Consider the following 24,761-nt stretch of genomic DNA (forward strand, 5'->3'; position numbering starts at 1 on the left):
TTTCTATTAGTTCAAATGAGCAAACCTTCATTGAAGTCAATGGAATACAACAGAAATTTTGGCCCAAACGCTTACAAAAGGGGGTGTGGGTGGGAGTCTAAAGAAATAGAAAAGATAGGTAAATGCAGCTTCTCTTTCTGGGTTGATGTTCAGTTGCTGAAAAATCCACAGGTACAGCAAACAGCTGTACTTTAAGCTTGCTCAAATTTTCACAACAAAGTCTTGTAAGAGTAGATTTCTCCTAGATGATTAAGCAAAACTCTTATTAGAAAACAAAAAGAAAAAAAATGGAAAAGAAGTAGGAATAATAAGGGAGCATGGAATCTGACATGCTTGGGTAGGGAATAGCAGAACATGAGATTCACATCAGGAATTATTTAAAATATAGCTAGGAAAGTGGTGATTTCATTAGTTCCTTTTCATCATTGAATCATAGGACTGGAAGGGGCCTTGAAAGGTCTTCTAGTCCAGATCCTTGCACTCAAGGCAGGATTAAATATTATCTGGACCATCCCTGACAGATATTTGTCTAACCTGCTCTTAAAATCCTCCAATGACGGAGATTCCACAATCTCCGTAGGCAAGTTATTCCAGTGCTTAACCATCCTGACAGCTAGGAAGTTTTTCCTGATGTCCAACCTAAACTGTCCTTGCTGCAATTTAAGCCCATTGCCTCTTGTCCTATCCTCAGAGATTAGCAAGAACAATTTTTCTTCCTCCTCCTTGTAGCAACCTTTTATGTACTTGAAAACTATTATTGTGTGTGTCCCCCTTCCCCCAGTCTTCTCCTCTCCAGACTAAACAAATTCATTTCTTTCAATCTTTCCTCATAGGTCATGTTTTCTAGACTTTTAATAATTTTTATTGCTCTTCTCTGGACTTTCTCGAATTTGTCCACATATTTCCTGAAATGTGGCACCCATAACTAGACACAATAGTTTAGTTGAGGCCTCATCAGCATGTAATAGAGCAGAAGAATTACTTCTCATGTGTTGCTTACCACCTTCCTGTTAATACATCCCAGAACGACTTTTGCTTTTTTTTGCAACAGTGTTACACTGTTGACTCATATTTAGCTTGTGATCTGCTATGACCCCCAGATCCCTTTCTCTATCCTAGCAATCAAAATGCGTTTTGGCTTCTGGAGTTAATTTTCATTGGTAAATAGATGAATGGACACAGCCTTAGGATATTCATTCCTAGTTTATTTTTCTCTTAATATGTGTATACTTATTGATCACTTTGAACAGAGATTCATTTGACTCATTTGTACCACAATCAATTGATCCATGCACATTGCCGTTGCTGAATCCATCAGAACAACCGTGTGCTAACACACTCTATCCTAGACAGTCATTTTCAATTATGTATGTCTGCAACTGATTGTTCCTTCCTAAGTGAAATACTTTGCATTTGTCCTTATTGAATTTCATCCTATTTACTTCAGACCATTTCTCCAGTTTGGCCAGATCATTTTGAATTTTAATTCTATCCTCCAAAGCACTTGCAACCCCTCCCAGCTTGGCATTGTCCACAAACTTTATAAGTGTACTCTCTATGCCATTATCTAAATTATTGATGAAGATATTGAACAGAACAAGACCCAGAACTGATCCCTGAGGGACCCCACTAGATATGCCCTTCCATCTTGATTATGAACTACTGATAATACTCTCTGGGAATGGTTTTCCAAGCAGTTATGCACCCACCTTATAGTAGCTCCATATGGGTTTTATTTCCCTAGTTTGTTTATGAGAAGGTCAGGTGAGACAGTGTCAAAAGCCTTACTAAAGTCAAGATATACCACATCTACCACTTCCCCCCCACCATCCACCAGGCTTGTTACCTTGTCAAAGAAAGCTTTTAAGTTGGTTTCACATGATATGTTCTTGACAAATCCATGCTGACTTTTATTTATCCCCTTATTATCTCCTACGTGTTTGCAAATTGATTGCTTAATTATTTGCTCCATTATCTTTCCGGGTACTGAAATTAAGCTGAATGGTCTCTAATTCCCTGGATTGTTTTTATTTCCCTTATAGATTGGTGCTATATTTGCCCAGGCCTCTGGAATCAATCCTGTCTTCCATGACCTTTCAAAGATAAACGCTAATGGCTCAGATATTGCCTAGGTCAACTCCTTGAGTATTCTAGGATGTATTTCTTCTCGCCCTGGCAACTTGAAGATATCTTACTTGTCTAAGTAATTTTTAACTTTTTCTTTCCCTATTTTAGTCTCAGATCCTGCCTCATTTCCACTGGTGTTCACTATGTTAGATGTCCAATCACTACTAATCTTTTTGGTAAAAACTGCCATTTCCATTTTAACATTTTCTGCTATTGTTTTTCCCACCTCATTGAGTAACGGCCAACTCTGTCGTTGATCTTCCTCTTGTTTCTAATGTATTTGTAGAATGTTTTCTTGTTACCCTTCATGTCTCTAGCTAGTTTAATCTCATTTTGTACATTGGCCTTTCTAATTTTATCCCCATATGCTTTTGTTGTTTGTTTATATTCATCCTTTGTAATTTGACCTAGTTTCCACTTTTTGTAGGACTCTTTTGAGTTTCAGAACATTGAAGATCTCCTGGTTAAGCCTGGGTGTTCTCTTGCCATACTTCCTTTCTTTCCTACCCAATGGGATAGTTTGTTCTGGCAAGAATACTGTGGGAGACTGTTTTCAAAAGCTTTGTTAAAGTCAAGATACATCATGTCCACCGCTTTCCCCATATCCACAGAGCCAGTTATCTCATCATAGAAGGCAATCAGGTTGGTCAGGCATGGCTTGCCCTTGGTGAATCCATGTTGACTGTTCTTGATCACTTTCCTCTCCTCTAAGTGCTTCAAAATGGATTCCTTGATGACCTGCTCCATGATTTTCCCGGGGACTGAAGAGAGGCTAACTGGTCAGTAGTTCCCCAGATTCTCCTTCTTCCCTTTTTTAAAGATGGGCACTATATTTGCCTTTTTCCAATTGTCCGCGACCTCCCCTGATTGCAATGAGTTTTCAAAGATAATGGCCAATGGCTCTGAAATCCAATTCTCTCAGCCCCCTCAGATGCATTAGGTCTGGACGCATGGACTTGTGCATGTCCAGCTTTTCTAAGTAGTCCTTAACCTGTTCTTTCACCACTGAGGGCTGCTCACCTCCTCCCCATACTGTGTTGCCCAGTGTAGCAGTCTGGGAGCTGACCTTGTCTGTGAAGACCAAGGCAAAAAATGCATAAAAGCTAGCTGCAACTCCAATTCTTCTTTGGCCTTCCTGATTACACCCCTGTATGATCAAGCAATATTTTTATACTCCTCCCTAGTTATCATTCCAAGTTTCCATTTCTCGTAAGCTTCCTCTTTGTGTTTAAGCTCACTGAAGATTTCTCTGTTAAGACAAGCTGGTCACCTGCCATATTTGCTATTCTTTCTGCACATTGGGATGGTTTGTTCATTCACCCTCAATAATGCTTCTTTAAAATACAGCCAGCTCTCCTGGACTCCTTTCCCCCTCATGTTAGCTCCCAGGGGATCCTGCCCATCAGTTCCCTGATGGAGTCAGCCTGTTTTTCTGAAGTCCAGGGTCCATATTCTGCTGCTCTCCTTTCTTTCTTCTGTCAGGATCCTGAACTCAACCATCTCGTGGTCAGTGCTGTCTAGGTTGCCAACCACTTCTACTTCCCCTACTGATTCTTCCCTGTTTGTGAACAGCAGGTCAAGAGGAGCACAACCTGTATTTGTTTCCTCCAGTACTTGCACCAGGAAGTTGCACCCAACACTTTCCAAAAACTTCCTGTATTGTCTGTGCACTGCTGTATTGCTCTCCCAGCAGATTTCAGGGTGATTGAAGGCCCCCCCGCCCATGAGAACCAGGTCCTGTATTTTGGAAACTTCTGTTAGTTGTCTGAAGAAAGCCTCATCTACCTCAATCTCCTGGTCTGGTGCTCTATAGCAGATGCCCACTTCAACCTCACCCTTGTTGCTCTCTCCTCTAAACTTAACCCAAAGACTCTCAGCAGTCTTTTCTCCAGTTTGGAGCTCGGAGCAATCATACTGCTCTCTTACATACAGTGCAACTCCTCCATCTTTTCTCCCCCACCTGTCCTTCCTGAACAGTTTATGCCCATCCATGACAGTGCTCCAATCATTTGAGTTACCCCACCAAGTCTGTTATTCCAATCACATCATAGTTCTTTGACTGTGCCAGGATTTCCAATTCCTCCTGCTTGTTTCCCGGACTTCTCGCATTCGTGTACAGGCACCTAAGATAATTAGCTAATTGCCCTACTTTCTCAGTATGAATCAGGAGGCCTCCCCTGTTGCACCCTCCTCCTTGTGTTTCCTCCCGGTGTCCCACTTCCCCCCTTACCTCTGGGCTTAGCTCACCATCCCCCGGTGAACCTAGTTTAAAGCCCTCCTCACTAGGTTAGCAAGCCTGCCTGTGAAGATGCTCTTCCCTCTCTTCATTAGGTGGATCCTATCTCTTCCTATCAATCCTTCTTCCTGGAACAACATCCCATGGTGGAAGAATCCAAAGCTCTGATACCACCTTCATAACCACACGTTTACCTCTACAATTCGATGGTCCCTACCTGGGCCTTTTCCTTCAACAGGTAGGATGGATGAGAACATGACTTGAACCTCAGACTCCTTTATCCTTCTTCCCAGAGCAACATGGTCTGCAGTGTCCCACTCAATGTCATTCTTGACAGTATCATTGCTGCCCACGTGGAGAAGTAGAAAGAGGGTAGTGGTCCGAGGGGTTAATCAGTCTCGACAGCACACTTCTCGAGTCTCCCAGTCTGGATGGCAGATGGATGACTCCATCCCCCTTAGGAGGAAGTCCCAGACTACCACCACCCATCTCCTCCTTTTGGGAATGGTGGTCGTGGAACCCCCATCCCTAAGACAGTGCATCCCATGCCGTCTGGTCGATGGGATCTCCTTCTGATCCCTTCCCTCAGATAACTCTTCCAAGTCATTCTCCGACGTAGTACCTGTGCAGAGTCCAATAACCCAATATAGCTATACAGTGACTGTCTCCCCATCCGGATCACATAAAACATTCATAACATTATTACAGCTCAATATTCCTAAATTATTGCATAGCAGTTGCACATCCACCATACAGCTCTGAGGGTGCTGGCTCAACCAGAGGCCCCAAATTACAAGCTAGACTAAGCATATTTTATGATAGTTGGGATTTTCTAAAGTAAAAGTCCTAAAGGAAGAATGAGTGAAATGTTTTCTTTTTCTTTTTGTATGGACAAACGTCACTTGCATCAGGTAAGTCAATGTAGCTACTCTCATACTTAGAGTTAGGCACTTTGGGCCATAATGGGATAGTGGATGGCAACAGGAAGCAAGATGTATTATTTTGTCCTCCAAATTATAAGCCCATGAGTGTAGGACCATGTCTTTCTCTCTGTTCTGTACAAAGCTGAGCACATCATCTGTACTTGGCAAATATTTTACATTGCTTTTGGTCTCAAAAAAGTGAAGTGAAGCAAAATGGCCAGTTGCATGGGGTTTTATTAAATTCCATAAATAGATATTTTTATGGGCAGTAGAAACCTATCACTGCAGTCCCTTCCACCTACCCATCAAACAAACTAGCAGTAGTTATTCAAAGACTAGTTTAATGGTTTTCTCAGACCGAGACATCCGTTGGTTGCTGCCTGGGGGAATCCTTAGGTTGCTGCTTGCTACTCCCGGCTTGCACTTTATATTCCCAGTCAGGGCAGCTCCTCACCCCTGCACAACTGGTGGTGGAGGAGTAGAGTGTATCTAGGCTGCTGGTGTGGGCAGGGAGCCTGATAGACTGGCTTCTTCCAGCTCCATATGCTGAGCAGCACTGTTCCCCTCCTCTGATCCTGCTGTAGGGGTAGTTGGAGGGAATGGCATTTGGTGCAACAGGGGTTCTGGTTGAATAACCTCTCCCACATTTGTCTCAGCCAGCACTGCTTCTCTCCATACCTGCCCCATAAGTGGCAGAGGGTGCAAAGGCCTCATGAAGTTCTTGGTCCCTGTTGTCCCTCTTCTTTGCCTCCCTGTGCTATATCAGAACAAACCAGAGTCACAGTCCTTTATAATTTTTTTGCATGTCAATTTTTATGCATTAGTATACTTGAGCTCAGAATTTAATAATTGAAACTCATGGCAAGCAGATTTTCTGTTTCCTTGGAAACTATGTGATTTTGATTTTTTTTTCTGTTCCTTAATAGAACAAAAAATGAAACTGTATTCTTGAAATACAGTTTTTTTTGTTTTAAGAGATAGTGTACCTTTAGAAATGCATCTACTTATAGGTAGGCTGTAGTGGTTTTGTGAGATTTTTGTGTAATTAATACAGGGAATAGATCAAAGTTACAGTTAGATTTTTTTTTCCATTTAGCAATAATGGTTTCAAATACTCTTTCTGATGAGAAAAAAGCTAATAGTTATTTCAGAGTTCCTATTCTCAGCAGTAATTGTTAAGCAATCTGCTACTAGCAGATATTCATTTTCTAACAATTTCCACATAAATTGTTTTGAAATGGTCTAAATTGGGTTATATCAATATGCATTGTATGAATTGTTTTGCATGTTATAGCATTGGTCAGCGTTGCTTAAATCAATTGGTGTCTTTTTATCAGACTGATTTATGATGAGATGACAAGGGCTGAAATTTGCATTGAAGTAATTTGATCACCTGCTGGTTCTTGCTGAAAATGACAGACAGAAATATTCACTAAAAAATGGCTCAGATGAATGCATGAATGTCCTTCGTCATCAGCCTACTGTTGTACATTTGCCTTTTCTTAGCAGACAGTGAATGCAAGTTATGGTCAGTGAGTCCTAAACCACAAGTTAAATAACATTTATAGATATCGGAATACATACCAGTGTAAGATGATGTCATTTACTGTACATATCAGGTAGTTTGATCAAAATATTTATAATTTATATCAAAAATCTCCTAAAAAGCTATTAACACAACAGGTCAAACAAGAAATAAAAATATCCAAGTAAACTCCTTTACCTGTTTATGTATGTTTCTTTTCCATAATTACTTTAGATTTTTTTTCAAAGGCAAACAATGGTAATCCATCTGCTTCTCTTGAGAAGGAAATCTATATTCAGTATCTGCAATGTAATTGTAATGTCCTTAGCAACAGATTGTCGTCATTGTCACAAACTCAGAATTTGGCTTTACATTTAAGCAGGAGGAGAAGGTATTATTGAGTTTGCACACAAGAAAGTAAAATAAAATGAATTATAAGGAAGTAAACAAATAATTCTCCTTTAAATTATTTCTTCCAGAGTTTTAATATCGCTTAATATCTCTTTAATATGTGTCAGGAATTAGATACTCCGATTATAGCAGGATAAAGTATGTTTCAAATGCATCTGATTACTAAGTTTGTTTTCCAACAGAAAATACAATCTGATTTGACAAGCCATGAGATCAGTTTGGAAGAAATGAAAAAACGAAGCCAGGGTAAGGATGCTGCCAAAAGAGTTTTCTCCCAAATTGATGTTGCACAGGTATGTAACCTCCATTTCCTCCTGTTCTTCCTATACACAACACTGTGTTATATGTTGAAATATTCTTGATAATTTATATTTATGTATATGTGGTGTTTCAGTTGTTCCTTGAAACGTTAAGCTATTATGTAGCAGTAGTCAGCATAACAAATCGCAGAGATCAGATAACAAATTTCCTGCTATATTTTATTAGTGCTGTTTTTTATTTCTGCCTGCCACAATGTATGGCAAAAATGGTCAACAATTGTAGCATACCCAATGCTGCACATATCAAAATTGTAATCAATTCAGTAGACCCATTATGGAGTAATAATAGCATAAAAAGTAACACCATAAAAGATGTGTTGGGTATATCATCATTTGAGATATATTAAGATATTTGTATTAAAAATAGGCTAGTTGGCAAGTGTATGGGACTCCATTTTAGGGACAAAAGCATGATTTTAATAAGTCTCCTGTGTTCTGTAAATATTTCTGGAAAACTATTTGCAGGATATGTAGCCTCATTTACAGTTCCCATATTTTAAGTACTTGACAGATGTAAGTGGTATGAGTGGAGTACCAAAGTCCAGCCTGAGCAATTGATTGCTGATTAAAAGTGTTAACTAACATGTTATTCCAACTCACTTAATAAACAAAGGGAGACATGTTGGATATGAGGGCTGGCTTAATTACATTTAGGAGCAAGAAAATTCCATTTTCTGTTTTGTGCCCTCCCAAATGGTCTTTGAAATATTCCTGGCCCAATAATCCTCTTTAGTATTCATGCCAAAAGTTGAATAGACTGAACTTCCATGGTGCTGTGAAATAAATACATTGATACTGATGTTAAAATACATCATTGATCATCTCATCTTTCATGGTAGGGTAAGCAAAACACCATGATTTAACAGCAAAGAGCAAGACTTTGATCTTGCAGTTAAGGCACAGGACAGTGAGTGAGGTTATCTGTTTTTTCCCCAGCTCTGCCAAAGTCTTCTTTAATATTCGTGCCTCGATTTCCCAGTCTCCAAAATGGGAATGATAATACTTCCCTAGCTCACAGACCTGCTGAGAGGATGAATTGATTAATGTTTGTGTGTAATGTTTGGTGCTGAGGGACATAGAAAAGTCTAGTAATAAAATGTTAAAAGTTATTTATTTTGAAAAACATGTTTGATGCTATTTAATATCTCCTCTTCCTTATGGGATCTATTCATTCCTTGATGAATATATGTAACTACCTACATATCTCCTGTTAACTCTTTCCCTGCTGGTCTCCATTAGGGTTACCATATTTGAACATTGAAAAAAGAGGACACTCCATGGGGCCCCGGCCCCGCCCCAACTCCGCCCCTTCCCCTCCCCCGGTCCCACCCCTTTCCCCACCCCCGGCCCCGCCCAACTCCGCCCCTTCCCTGTCCCCATTCCAACCCCTTCCCCAAAGTCTCCGCCCCCTCCCCTGAGCACCCCACATTCCCCCTCCTCCCTCCCAGCCACACGAAACAGCTGCACCAATTCTAAAGTCAGGCACTCCACTAGTATAGACTCCCATGACTTTAATGAAGCTGCTCAGTGGAGGATCTGCCCCGGCGCTCAGTTTTTGGGAGCGGTCAGGACACGCAGCTCACACTGTTCTGTTTCCCAGCTCCCCAGATGCCTTGGAGCACCCAGTTCTCCTCCCTGCCCGGTAAAATCCCGGACATTTTGAGCTATTTAATTCTTTAATTCTAAAACGTAATTCTTTATATGTAGTGAACTTTGTATTTTCGTTTTGGCATTGTGTTTGCTCCTAGGATCAGGGGCAGCCAGGGTCTCCACGTGCTGGGCCCGCCACAAGCCAAGCTCAGAGGCTCCCATTGGCTGGGAAAAGCTCCAATGGGAGCTGTCGGAGCCAGCCCCTGCAAGCCCTGCCCCCGCAGCTCTGATTGGGCAGGTATTTCGCAGTGATCCACCACACTGCTGTGTCTCATCACATATGGGGAGCTGAGTGCCATACAGCACACCCCAGCCCCAGGAGCTCTGATCCACTTGCAGGCAAGGCAGCCCGATGCCCATCGCAGCCAGAGCTCTGATCCCTCTGCACACTCCTGCCTTTTTCACACTGCCCTCCCCTCCTCCCCCACCACAGTCAGTGCTTTTTGGCGACTCCCCGGAGCAGTTCCCCCAGCGCTGCCCCCCACCTGTGCAATCAGCGGCGCATGGTACTCCCAGCTTTGCTGGCATCCCTGGCTTACCTTAGAGCAGGCTCTGGTGACTGCTGCTGCTCCCTGACTCTTCGGCTCTCTTTAAGAGCCAAGCTGCCCTAGTGCTACCGGCTTCAGGCACTTCTCCTACCTGGGCTCTAGCTGAGCTGCTCCTGCCAGCTCAGACTGTAAGAGCCAAGCTGCTGGCTTCAGGCAGCCCTCCCCTACCTCAGGACCCAGAGCTGGCTGGACACATCCCTTCCCCAGCTCAAGCCGAGCTGCTCGGCTCCGCCCCCTCAGACTTACAGAGCAGAGCTGCAGGAGCCAGCGTTACCGGCTTCAGGCAGCACCCCCCCTGCCTCGGGACCTTGCACCGTGGGAGCAGCTCAGCTGGAGCCGGGTAGGAGAAGTGCCTGGCTGGGGGCTCGGGGTCCGGAGGCGGGGGGGGTGCTGCCTGAAGCCAGTAGCGCTTGCTCGGGCAGCTTGGCTCTGTAAATCTGAGAGAAGAGGCGTGGAGCAGAGCCACAGGGGGAGAGGAAGTGCCGGCCATTTTCCCGGACATGTGTGGCTTTTCAGCAATTCCCCCCGGACGGGGGTTTGATTGCTGAAAAGCCGGACATGTCCGGGAAAAAGAGGACGTATGGTAACCCTAGTCTCCATGGCAACTCTGATAGTGCCAGCATTCCATCAATGAAATGTTGGTTTCAAAAGGATCCGTACATAGATCTTTGTACATTCAACAACACAGCTGGTGAACACTTCTGGGCTTACTGGACAAGTTAGGCAAAAGCTAACCTTTACGGAGATGTGTGTGTATTGGGAGAAGAATATCCTCCCTAAAACAGGACTTATTCACAGGAGGAGATGAACAGCTGGAGAGATGATCTGGTTACTGAGATTTTTAGGCCTTAATGTTTTTGGAGTTATTTGCTACATATGCCATTAGTTTCTTTTCCTACATGTGATAGAGTTGATTCCTTAACACCCTTTTGTCCTGATAAGAGTTCCTCAAAAGGCTTCTAAATTATCATGCACATTACTATGAGTTTTGTCAATCTGAATTGACTCATTTAGATAACATGCAGTTACTTAAATCTGAACCAAAATTGGTTAATTTACATACTTTTAAAGGGTTTTTTGTGTGTATACATAAAATGAATCACAATCACAGTTTTACTGAAAACTAAACACATTATACTTAAACTAACAAGTTGCTGATTTTTTACTTTGTTACTCCAGTTTTAAGTCAGTGCAACTCTATTGATATCAATTGAGTTATACTGACTTAAAACTGGAGTACCACAGTGATGAATCAGACAGCAAAACATCTGTCTTTACTTATTTTTTTTTTTGCAAAGAGCAGACATTTATAGATAAATATTGTACACATTTATTTTTTGCTCTAAGGAAAATTCCTTATATGCCTTACCTACTCGATGTGGTGATGATATTCATTGAAATATCTAGACAAAATAAATGATAGCTGCAAATAAGATATAATTGTGCTTAAAGTGGTGGAACTGCTACTCCCTTGCCAAACTTCTCTTTTTTGTATTAATGTATCTTGGGAGCTATGTTCTGAGCCTGAGAGAAGGAAGGGGGAAAGGAGGTTTAGCTAAAACAATAATCTTATTTTGTCATGGTAACTAATGAACCATTTACTCCTAGAAGGTTAGAAATATTTTGAGGAATTGAAAACCAGTCCCATGTCCTTTATCATAAAGTGCTATTGCTGGGAATTCAGAAGTAGATGATTTGCTCAAAGCAGTTATACAGCGGAGAAAAGGAAACATTTCTATGTGGTTTGTGGTTTTTTTATGTTACTTATCATAGAATCGTAGCACTAGAAGGGACCTCGAGAGATCATCTGGTCCAGTCCCCTGCACTCACGGCAGGACTAAGTATTATATAGACCATCCCTGAAAGGTGTTTGTCAACCCTCCTCTTAAAAATCCCCAGTGATGGAGATTCCACAATCTCCCTAGGCAATTTATTCCAGTGGTTAACTATCCTGACAAGAAGTTTTTCCAAATGTCCAATCTAAACTACCCCTGCTGCAATTTAAGGCCATTGCTTCTTGTTTTATCCTCAGAGATTAAGGAGAACAATTTTTCTCCCTCCTCCTTATAATAACCTTATGATCTTCTGTTACTTAACACATCTTGCTCTAGAAGAAGGAAAATGCTCAGTTGACTCCCTTTCCTCACAGATGAATGAATAACACAAATTATTAATAATACTTCAGTGTTATTAAAATATAATAACCAGAGAATCTAAAAGTATAAACATTACAACGAATTATTGACAAAATGGATTGTGTCCTCTTCCTTGCCTGACACTCCACAGTTGCACTCTGTATAAAGCACTTTACTATTAAGATTACTTATATATAAATGAGAGCCAGTTACATTTTAGAGTATTTAGGTACCCATGAGTTAGACCCTCTTAGACAAAAATCAGCATAATACATGGCTAAATAACCCATCTCCACCCCCCCCCCAAAAGGGCAAAATGTGATGGAGTACATGAGTACTTCATTGGCTGAGAACAATAAAGAGGAAACTTAAATTGGTGCAATGGAGACTTGACTAGCTTTTATGCAATTCATATATATTGGTGCAGACCACCTCTTGGTCATTGGTTCTAAGAAAGCCCAGGTCACTAATGACTGAACATCATTACTATTAGTGCAGTTAACTGGTAGACTCAGTTCATTTCCCAGTGGATAGGATTCTGGCAGGGTTATTTCTGGGAGAAGCTTGCACTATCCCTAGCTGTGCTGTTACTTGTTCTATGTATACACAGAGATGATTCCAGTACCTTACTACTTTTATTTATTAAAAATAAACAAACATAAACTTGTTGTGGAGATTTGTAATTAGGCACAATAATAATTCACAAAGACAAATAGCATGTAAAAATGGGGAAAATAGAAACATCATATATGCCATAGGAATAACCACTTGAAATTTTCCTCTGCTTACCTAGGGGTTTTGTTTGTTTCTTAAATCTACTTTAATTAAATGTGCAGGAAGTGAATCTAGATGATCACAAGGGTCCCTTCTAACCTTAAAGTCTCTGATTATATGAGAACTAAATTCCAGAGCCCGTGCCAAGCCTATGTACAGTACACAAGCTTCATAAAGGGCTTCCCCTACAGCGACAAGAGGAAGGATTATCTCCCAATCCCTATAAAGCTTATATCATGGAAGAGAGCTACATTTCTGGTGCCTTATGTATGGTGTGATCCCCTTTGCAGGGAAAATGGATACTGGAGCCACTCCCAATCCCCCTGCATGCTAGGGAACATTGAGCTTTCACCATCTGCTCTGCAGTGGGAATATAGATCCTTACACAGGCACCTTCTACCCATTCCCTTCTTTCCCATGCAACAGAATATCACCAGTTCTGTTGCATCTAGTTGCCCTTTGCAAGTGAGAAGGGAAGGATTTTCTTCTTTGTATAGAAGCAAAGACTGGAGTCAGCTGATATCTAGTTGAAGAATCAAATGTTTTGAGGGGCAAGAAATCATGAGAAAACATACTGATTGGTAACCCATTCTGAGAATGTCTACATTTTTCCCTCCCATTTTTACCACTGACCCATATTGACTTTTCAGAAAAAACTACAAGACGTCTCCATGAAGTTCCGCTTGTTCCAGAAGCCAGCCAATTTTGAGCAGCGTCTACAGGAATGTAAAAGAATTTTAGATGAAGTAAAATTGCAGGTGCCCAAGTTGGAGATGAAGAGCGTAGAGCAGGAGGTAGTGCAGTCACAGTTGGATCATTGCATGGTATGTATGTACAGTCCAGAGATTTTTTTTCCAAAGAATTTCTTGTCTATTCACATGTCGAGTAATTCTGGTTGGGATATATATATATATATGATTTTCAAAAATGCCTAAGAGATTTAGGAGCACTGATCCCATTGAAATTCATGGGAATTTGTGACCCTATGTATCTTAAGAATGTTTGAAATACCCACCCCATATGTTTATTTCCTACTTCTCTCTTTCTTGAAAATCAAGGACTCATCAATTTTAAGTTGTCTCGGATATTACACATGTGCCTGAGTCACTCTGCCAGTTTTTGCAGTTTTAAAATCACATTTTTCCTATATTTTTAAATGTGTTTCGAACTCTATACAAAAGCAGGGGAAACTGATTATATGGTTGAAATGTTGAAACTGGCTACTAGAGCTGGTTGAAAATCAAACTTTCCATTCTGTGGGAAATTTTTGTATTTTGAATTTGTTTTCATACTAAACTGGGAGAATCATCAATTGATGATTATATGTTCTGTTCATTCCCTTTGAAGCTCCTGACATTAGCCACTGTCGGAAAACGGGATACTGGGCTAGATGGACCTTTGGTATGACCCAGTCTGGCCATTCTTATGTTCTTAAAAAGTTGAAATATCTTTTTTAAAAATCAAAATGGAAAGTTCTGAAAAAAATTGTTTTGGAAATGAAAAAACAGATTGTTTCAAATCTGTTAAACATTAATCCATGTCCCCCTCAGCTGTTGCAATGCCTCATGGGTGTTGCAATTCATGTGACTCATGCCACCAGTCTCCTCTATAGGGTGGCCTCTCTGGCCATGCTACATCTCCTGTGATGCACCAGAGTCGTGGGATTCCGTTGATGAACCATGATGTTTCAACAAAGGAGAGAGCCACAGTGCATCATGGGAGATTTAGTCCCATAAATCATCTAAACTAGAACTCATATGAGACACCACAGCAGCTCAGGTAAGCACACTACCATAAGAATGAAATGGAAATTATAAATTCTGGATCTACAATGTCTCTATTAAACAACTAACTTTTTAGCAGAAGAGTTCTTACAGTTGTGATATACTAGGAAACCTCATATTATTTGGTCTTAATGTCTTTGCTTATATTTTTTACCACATCGCCACCTATGCTGGTGGATCAGCATGAGCTGCAGAACAGCGATCTTCTTTATATACAAAGTTAGCTGCATTTCAGTGATGAAGTTTGTATTTATCTTGCAAGGCACATGAAGATCCATTGGAAAGAATGGGGATATATACATATATGTATACAATTATATTAATAATATTAATATGTTTTTGAGAAGCAAGTTGTTAATGAACTTCAGATTAAGCTATAGAGAGGATGTGCTGAGTTTCCCTTATCAGGTCTGCAATAGAAAAAGCATCATATCTTTACCTGAACTGTCTACACTTATTGGACATGGATTTTATTACACTACATTATCACAAGATGTACTGGTAATAAAAAAAAATCACAAAAATATTTAACACAAGCTCAATCAGCAAGAAAAGAAGAAATACAGTCTAGATTCTTTTAAAAGAAATTCTGTCAAGATATATGAAACATTATTTCAGCACATCACAACAAATTGCGAGAGCATATAATGAAGCTAAAAGAACCTCAACAATAAACTTCTTCAAGAACCTTGCCATTTCAATTCTTCACTTTTTTGTGTTTATTGATATTCTGTAGTTCAGGGGAGTTTCTCTTTCCCAGTTCAGTGTAAGAAGTTTTTAGTGCATAACAGAATTCAATTTTAATGAAATGAAGGAAACAAAGTTAAACTTACATATTTAAACAGAAAAAAGTTAAGCACTTTGGTTGAATAAGGTTTGTCCGAAATAATTTCTGTGGGTGCCAAGTATTAGATTAGTTATTTTGGATACCAGGTTTTTGACAACCCTGTTATATGTAGATATTGTTGTTGTATCCAGGGAATCAGGGTTTGGGCAGACAAGTAGTGCTATCTCTTTTTTAACTGTCATTCTTTCAAAAGGTGAGGGGGAAAGCATGGTCTATGCACACTGATTGCATGTCATTACTTAAATAAATGTTTGTTTTGTCCACACTTGCTTCTTAGTCATTTGAAACAATTAGAAAAGATAGATGGAGAGATACAATATATTTTTGCTTTAAAAGGCAGTAAATCTCTTTGCTTTTTAGGCCATTAAAAGCAATATTAAACATAGCTAAATGGAAGAGGAAATCTGCGCTAAGGATTTAGTGGATGGGGAACTGTCAGATTTCCACTCAAATTAGGCTTTTAGATTGTGGGTGGTAGAGGACGTGAGCAGGTACAGGGCAGCTGCTATTATTTTAAGTGCGGTATTGTCCAAACCAGCCCAGAGCAGACCTTTGTCTTATGATATTACAAATTCTGGTGGCCACTGGCTTCTTGACCATCTCAGCACTCCCACTATGGCTGCCACTGGTGGGGCAGTAAAACCAGCAATGGCAGAACATTTTAAATGAATAAGTCTAATGTAGACAAGGACATATAATTTGAGTTTTGATTTATAAATAAAGCTCTAACAGTCTTGTAAACACTTGTGCATTATCTGTGTGTGATTTATACGTAACTAGAATACTGCGGATTCTCAATTCCCTTCAGTTTCCATAGGAGTTGAGGGTCGTCAGGTGAGGCTCTTATGCACCAAACAATGCCAAGATTGGTGGTAGTTCTGCATAATCACTTCTGTCCCAAGTTTGCATTGCTTTTATTCATTTATTTTATTAATTGGGGTGTTTCTCTCTCCTGTGTTGATTTGATTAGAAATTGTATAAAAGCTTGAGTGAGGTGAAGTCTGAAGTGGAAACAGTGATAAAAACTGGACGTCAGATTGTTCAGAAACAACAGACAGAGAACCCCAAAGAACTGGATGAAAGACTTACAGCTCTGAAGCTGCAGTATAATGAATTGGGCGCTCTGGTATGTACTCTGATTTACAATGCAAAACCAGGCTCTGTTTCTGGCTTTTAAAGCTAAGTACATTCTTTGTATTGTCTGATAACTTTTATTGTTTGTTTGTTCCTTTTAAGTCTCTGAAATCAATCCTATCTCTGTTTATAAAAGTGTAATCCTTGTTAGGAAGCCAAAACCAATCAATTAGATAAATATTCAGTTTGGTCCAAGAAAATATGGAAAACCCAGAGACAAGTAATACTGATTTTTTATCAGATTTTAAAGTTATTCTTTCCTAAAATTAAACTTACTTTTTGTCTTCCAAAGACTTTTTTTAGATAGATAGGCTATTTACCACTCACCAATTTAAAAGCACTCTAGGTAGGGCTACATCTCTAGATCAGATCACTGGTTCTTCAGTTCTTTCATTCTGTGGATTACATTACAAGAAAGAGAGATCTCCCAGTTCTTATTTGCATAGGTCTCAAAATGTCTCATTTTGCAGGCCACGATGAAAAGGTCAATTGACCAAGATGCTTGTTGCTACTGCAGCATCCCTGTGGGGAAATTTTAATACCACTGTAGCTGGCTTCTTGCATATGCCTATACACACATTTCATGGGTTTTGTGTGGTAACTCTTCCCCTGTACATGCCTCAGGTGGCTGTGCACTGTCTCCAGTTGGAACCCTTGCATGCCTGTTTACATTCTTATGTGCACTGTGGTAGGTACTGATTTTTTTTATATGCAAACCACATAGAATGTTGTATTCATGAGCATATGGAATAATTTACACCCGTTTTGCTCCTCATACACCTTCATAGACCTATTTAGGATTTCATACGAAGATCCTCTTTCCTTGCAGAAGGTGCTTCCAAATTTCCTTAGTGTTGGGCAAGAGTAAATCAACAGTATTGGTAGGCTACGGCTGAAAATGCAATGTCTTGAAAGCTAACTGTGGGAAGCTGTGGTACTGTAGAATAGCTGGCACTGTTATTAGTTTGATCATTTGATTCATATCAACATATAATAAGAGGACTACATTAATATTCTCCTACTATATCTATTCCTCTTCTTTCTGTTTTGCATGGTCTGCTGAAGCAAATTTGATTATCAAAAATTTGCCAGTCTATTTTTATCTGAAAATTCTGATGATAGTTTATTAAATGCAAGTACCTTTAATAAGGCAAACTTTTCCATCTCCATTGCCTTTGCCTTTGTTGCACCAAATTTTTGTAACCTGTTAACTTTCTATCAGTGTACCTGTTCACAGAGCACATGTACCACAATAGTTAAGCACACTGAAACTCACTGAAAACTGCTGACAGCTAAACATCCATTCATTTCTAGAAGGTTCCAATCGAGCAGAAAATACTGATTGGGTTCTGCCCTGTCCAACCACCAAAAAGCTGTTGATTATGACTTGACAATATGCTTTCCTATCCATGGAAAATGTCTTCTGTTGTTCATAGGGGTAGTTTGACTTCTATATTTGGGGGGGCAGCTCTCGTCAGGCCAATGGGGTTGCGCATATGGGGGAAATAAAAATGCCGTGCTTGCCCACGGGGGTGCCATTTCAGATTGGGGGGTCGGAGGAAAGGGCGCAACTTTAACTTGGATTTCAGGGGCTACTTAGGCAACTGAAAACTTTAGTGTTTTTGTAGATAATAACTTAGAAATTATCTGACAGGAGCATGGTATCTAATTCCTATATCAAGGAAGAAAATTAAATAAATATTGGACCACCTCAGCAATAATGCCACAAGATGTCAAACATGTTTGTGAGTCACTTATAGGACACTGGTTAGGGTTATAATTGTAATGTATATTCTTTCTCTCATACTCTTACTAAAGTCAGAAGGGACCATTCTGATCATTTAGTCTGACCTCCTGCACATCGCAGGCCACAGAATCTTACCCACCCACTCCTGTAATATAGACCCCTAATCTCTGACTGAGTTACTGAAGGCCTCAAATAATGGTTTAAAGACTTCAGATTACAGAGAATACACCATTTCCTCTAGTTTAAACCTGCAAGTGATCCGTGCCTCATGCTGCAGAAGGTGAAAAATTGCCAGGATCTGCCAATCTGACCTGGGGGAAAATTCCTTCCTAACCCCACATATGATGATCAGTTAGACCCTGAACATGTGGGCAAGACTCACCAGGGAGATACCTGGGAAAGAATTCTCTGTAGTAACTAAGAGCCCTCCACATGTAGTGTCCTGTCCCCAGCCATTGGGGATTTTTGCTATAGGCAGTCCCCGATGGGCCAGATGCCACTGTAGGCAGTCCTACATACCATCCCCTCCATAAATTTATCAAGCTCAGTCTTGAAGCCACTTAGGTTTTTTTGATCCCACTGCTCCAGAACTTCACTCTTCTAATGGTTATAAACTTTTGCCTAATTTCAAGCCTAAAGTTGTTCAAGCCAGTTTACATCCATTTGTTCTGGGGTCCACTGATCCTTAACTTAAATAACTCCTCTCCCTCCCTGGTATTTATCCCTCTGAAATATTTATATAGAGTAATCATACCTGCCCTCAGCCTTCTATTGGTTAGACTAAACAAGCCAAGCTCTTTGAGTCTCTTCTCATAAGGGAGGTTTTCCCTTCCTTGGATCATTCTAGTCGCCCATCTCTGCACCGGTTCCAGTTTGAATTCACCTTTCTTAAACATGGGAGACCAGAACTGGACACAGTATTCCAGATGGGGTCTCACCAGTGCCTTGCATAATGGTACTAACACTTCACTGTCTCTACTGGGAATACCTCACCTGATGCATCCTGGGACTGTGTTAGCCTTTTTCACAGCTGCAGAGGCAATGCCGGTGAGAGTCAGAAATGGTCAGATGCCGCTCCCCAGATGCCTTGGGGGAGGCAGGGCCAGTGCACCCAGCAGCCTGGGAGAGGAAGGGGCGGGGCCAGAGCCAGAAGGGAAGAGGTGGAGCCAGAGCCTCTCCTGGCCACGCTGCTTGGGATGCACTCTACCCGGTGCAGCACAGCAGCTGACTGGGAGAGTGCCTGGCTGTGGCAGCAGCAGGCTGCCCCTCCCCCCCCACACCCAGGCCAGTGGTCGAGTGAGCCGGAGCTCCCCAGCCCCTCCAGCATGCTCAGAGTCAGCTCCTGTCCCCAGAAATTGAGCCTGGGTGGCGGACAGCCTTTCCCAGGCAGCTGCTGTGCTGCACCAGGCAGCATCTGAGAGTGGCCCCAGGGCCTGGCTGTCAGGAAGAGCAGCTGAACATGCCAGGGGGAGCCGGGGCAGAGGGAGGACAGAGCCTCTCCCCACCCCCAGGTAACGTGGGATGGGGAAGGGACAGGGAGCGCGTGGGGGCCTTAGGCTGGAGGCAGGGTGAGGAGGAGTCACATGGGGAGGTCATATTCCCCCCCTTTTTGCTGGTGCCCCCCTTTGTGTCCCTCCCACGAGTTGTCCATGCCAGCCGAATCACATTGACGGCTCATTGTCATCCTGTGATCAACCAATACCCCCAACTCTTTCTCCTCCACTGTCACTTCCAACTGATAAGTCCCCATCTTATAGCAAACATTCTTGTTAGTCCCTAAATACGTGACCTTTCACTTTGCACTATTAAATTTCATCCTGTTTCTATTACTCCAGTTTACAAGTTCATCCAGATCTTTTTGTATGGCATTCCAGTCCTCCTTGGTATTGGCAATACCTCCCAATTCTCTGTCATCCACAAATTTTATTAGCACACTCCCACTTTTTGTGCCAAGGTCAGTAATAAAAATGTTAAGTAAGATTGGTCCCAAGACTGATCCCTGAGGAACTCCACTAGTAACCTCCCTCCAGGTCTGACTCCAGGGTTTTGGCCGCCCCAAGCAGCCAAAAAAAAAAAAAAAAAAAAGCCGCGATCGCGATCTGCGGCGGCAATTCGGCGGAAGGTCCTTCACTCCGAGCGGGAGTGAGGGACCGTCCGCCGAATTGCCGCCGAATAGCTGGACCTGCCGCTCTCCGGAGTGGGTGTCCCAAGCACCTGCTTGCCAGGCTGGTGCCTGGAGCCGGCCCTACCTCCCTCTAACCTGAGAGTTCACCTTTCAGTATGACCTGTTGTAGTCTTCCCTTTAACCAATTCCTTATCCACCTTTCAGTTATCATATTAATCCCCATCTTCTGCAGTTTAACTAATAATTTCTCATGTGGAACTGTATCAGATGCCTTACTGGCATCCAGGAAGAGTAGATCTACTGCATTTCCTTTGTCTAAAAAATCAGTTATCTTCTCAAAGAAACATATTAGTAACTTTGTTACCACCTCTTGAATACAACAATTTTAGAAAAATCTACAAGTACTTTCTATCATTTGGGCTACTTACTTTTTGCATCTGAAGAAGTGAGGTTCTTACCCACGAAAGCTTATGCTCCCAATACTTCTGTTAGTCTTAAAGGTGCCACAGGACCCTCTGTTGCTTTTTACTTTTTGCAGTTCACCAAGTTTGGAACAGATTATTTAACTTTAGGAAAACATCCTACCAGCCCTTTGTTATCTTAATCACCTGTTAATCACTCTGTTTATAAACAACATTCTGACTCCTTGCCTCAGAGGTGCAAACTGGGAGCAGCCTGTCTCCTGTGTCCTCTGCTGCCTTCCTGAGGCTTGGGGGTCAATGCCCTCCTTTGCCCCTCACCCCCATCTCCACCTATGCTGTTTTTGAAGCACAACCCTATCCAGAGGCTCCATGGAGGAGTTGCAGTATTCCTCTCTAGAAGAGAGTTCATGCAAATGTCGCATTTAACAGCTACACATGATTAATCTATTCTCTTCCTCCTCCTGTCCCTACTGGGACCACACAGCTCACAGGACTTAATTAAAACCATAGCACTGGAGTAAATTTGGTGCATTAAGTGGCTTAATGCACCCTGTAGAATGAAGGTTGTGATTAAAATGTTTGCTTATTGCAGACATAAATATAATTTTAATAAACAGAGTAGCAGAAAATGCATGATTTTTTGTCAGATTAAAATTTATTAAGCTAAATTAACAGCTAGTTAATAGCTAATAAAGTGAGTCCCTATTAGCTACAAGAGTCAGCCTGTGATTTAAGCACATGGGGGTGATCAAACCCGACTGTCCTCAATACAATAACCTTTAAGAATTACATTATTTTTGGAAGAACTAATATTCATTTGGGGACCTGTATCAAGGCAATTATCAATATTTAGTTTGGAAATTGCTAGAGAGGCAAAATAAACAAAGATATTAACAAATATCAATCTTCTGAGTGCTGGAACAACTGAAAGCCTTCTTCAGAAAGATTGGATGACATTGTCATTTGAGATTAAAGATTTTAGTCAGCACATTTAATACAATAAGGTATGTTTGATCAACTTTAAAAAGTGTGGCTTGGGGGTTAAGATGTGCTTTGTAATACATGCACACTGGGTTTATCTCTGATAACTTCTTTAAATTAAATAGTACCATGCCATTTATTCCAAGACTACATTTAGCATTAAAAAAAAATTGCATGAAATGACTGCACCTGTATCTTTGGACTAGTTAAAGGATGAAATGTGCAGTTAGAGAACAATTAGTGGCCTAAAGTGCTATGTTTATTTTCGTTAATATAGAATTAATAGTTCATGTTTATTTTTACCTGGCATGACAGTTCACAATTTTAGTGAAACAAAGCTACCAAGGCTATGACATACGGTATTTTGATATGCATGCAACCTTTTCAGTTCCCCCAACTGCATATTCTAATGAAATCTAAATATTTTACCAAATATTTTGTTTTGAAGAGAAAAATAATTCATGTAAATAAAAATCAGGATTGAAATATTTGGGTCCAGTGTACCATCTTTACTCAGACAAACTCCAATTGAGAATTTTGTCTAAATTTGGACTTCGTGAATTGGACCCAAATCTATTGTCTCATGCTTATGCTTATATGTATACTTAAATATGCCCTGATTCAGGGACGATTCCCTATACAAGACATTACTTAAGCACATTCTTAAAGTTAAGTGTATGCTTAAGTACTGTCTTAAATAGAGATGCTTAGACTTAAACACGTGCTCAAGTGCTTTTCAGAATTGGGGCCATATACTGTATAGGCCTCAGATAGTTGGGACAAATATAATTAACACATTTTTAGAAATGTCTAGCTATTACCAAATATGGCTTTTTTTAAATATGCATAGTAATATCATGTTAAGGTCCAATAATTGTGTGGCCTTTGGGAACTAGAAGTGCCTGTGTGCCAGTTGAAAACAAGGAAACTATCTTGCAATGGAAGAAAACTCCTATTTCTAGTCCTAATGGGTCTTGTGATATCAGACCTCAAACCTACCACTGGTTCAGGACTGAATATTGTCTGTCCAGAGTCTAAAGGCAGTATAGTTTGGGCTTGGCGTGAGAATTCTGTGCAAATGGGGGGGGGGGGGAAGTAATTTCCTGGCACACTTATTTTTTAATGGCATCTGTTTTAAGCCCCTCAATGGTTTTAACATTTAGAAATGGCCCTCACAGAGATGGGTTAGTTAGGAGAGTGCAGAAGGTTAAATGTGTCACTTGTGTATCACCATCACATGTGGGGTGTGTGTGTGCATATGTATGTACGCACACATATGTTTATACGAAACATATCTGTCTCACACACTTATAATGCTTTGGGATGGCTACCTTAGTTGTGAATGGCTGTGCAGGGCTAGAACCCATTTGGCAGTCAAGGAGGGGTGGAGTTATGTCCCTGTCTGGGCATTGTGTCAGCATAAAAGGGAGCTGGACCATGTGAAAGGGAATGGGAGGGGCTGTCCACTGAGTGTGTTGCCTTGTCCTCCCTGAGACATTGCACATTCTCAGGCAAGGCCTACAGCAGGTTCACAGTCCTTCCTCAGCAATCTACCACCATCAAGGAATGTGGCTTAAAGCCATAAGAGAGTCCTTAAGTGAGTTCCTTTGTGGTTTATGTCAAAATATTTTCAGTTCTATGAAGAGTTGTTTTTGTTTTTTTACTAAATCATTGCGGTTTCGCTATAAGTACAGTTCTGTAACAAAATATCAAAAGTAACAATGATCACTTCAATAAAAAGAAAATAATAGCTCAGAAACGATGCTAATTAGCAGTTTTTAGTATAAATGGCACATATTCTATTTGGGGTTATTGTATAAAACAAAAGGCCTTAAGATGGCAGTGTTTCCCATTTTTCTTTTAAAAATAGATTTAAAAACTGATATTAACAAAGTAGGGGAAAATCAATATAACATTAGCTTCTGGGCACATACAGTAGATCTCTGAATCATGAAATTTTATTTCTATTATATAAAGAACATACAGAAGCAAAAGACAACAAAACTGTAAAGTTAATTGTGTTTATACGTGTGTATCTTGAAAAATAAATACAGCATACATTCATGGTTCTGTAAGTTCTCTACAATATTTAAAAATGTAATTTACATAAATAAACAACTTCTTAAGTTGCCTGAATTTTCATGCCTGAGAATTACATGGTTTTTTACAGTATTCCCTAAAAGTAAGTAGATTTATAGTATTTTGGATGAGTGTCTAAGGGGGCAAGTGCCAACTTACGCTTATGTGTGAATAATTACAAAAAACATCACTAAAAGAATGTCACGGTTGCAAAGTCAAGCACTCAGTAGTTAGAATATAACAGAATTAAGATCCCCCCTGCAACAATGCAGCCATCGAAGTCTGAGCCTATCTTCATATGGGAAGTCTGTGGCAGAGTCTGAAATAGAACCCACCTTTTCTGGACCTCAGTTCAGTGCCTTAAATGCAAGAGAATTTCCTTTTACTTCTTACAGTTCTCCACCTCATTCTCTGTCCATCCCATGCACTGAATGAGGCAGGTGTCTTTAGAATAGGCAATATGTGTTCATGCAATTAAAGACTATATCATAATGTATATACACAAATGGGGCTGAATTAAGGTTGCAACCTCTCAGTTCAAGGGAAGGACATGCTACAGAATTTGCCTACCTCCTAAGGTAGGAGCATGTTAAATATTAAGGATTGTGAAGTGCACAGAATTATTCACACCAGTCAGTGGAAGAGGTGAGAGTAAAATTCATGGTCTCCTCCTGGCTGTGGGCACATACACCTTCCCATAGCCCAACAGGGTTGCTGCATCTCTGCAGCATCCACCTGTCCAGGGCGGGAAGTTTAATTGGAGCTGAGAGCATCCTTAATGTATCTGGAGCTTAGTGGAGATGGAGTGTTCTGAGAGTTTAGTAGTAAGCCTCTAAAAAGCTCTAGCTAGCATGTGCAAATGGCCATTTTCACAGGTTTATAACTTGGCCATATCTGGGTGAATTTTAATGGGGACAGGAAAAGACCATTACTGACCCCAGAATGACCCCCCTTCCTAAATTTCAAGTTTCAGCTTCAAACTCTATGTACACT

The 24,761-nt window shown here is 40.8% G+C and overlaps 1 protein-coding gene across 25 annotated transcripts in view; it reads left to right on the plus strand.

Annotated features, from left to right (window-relative positions):
• Positions 1–24,761, plus strand: part of DMD (dystrophin) — a 2,010,563-nt gene that overhangs the window by 883,598 nt on the left and 1,102,204 nt on the right. For all 25 annotated transcript variants that reach the window (XM_065590838.1, XM_065590858.1, XM_065590878.1 and 22 more), the window contains 3 exons: positions 7,405–7,515; positions 13,300–13,473; positions 16,251–16,406. In XM_065590838.1, the coding sequence (XP_065446910.1) occupies positions 7,405–7,515; positions 13,300–13,473; positions 16,251–16,406 (441 nt within the window). The remainder of the gene's footprint in view (positions 1–7,404; positions 7,516–13,299; positions 13,474–16,250; positions 16,407–24,761) is intronic.

This window comes from Chrysemys picta, chromosome 1, assembly GCF_011386835.1.
Source record: "Chrysemys picta bellii isolate R12L10 chromosome 1, ASM1138683v2, whole genome shotgun sequence".
In the NCBI taxonomy this organism is placed as follows: Eukaryota; Metazoa; Chordata; order Testudines; family Emydidae; genus Chrysemys; species Chrysemys picta.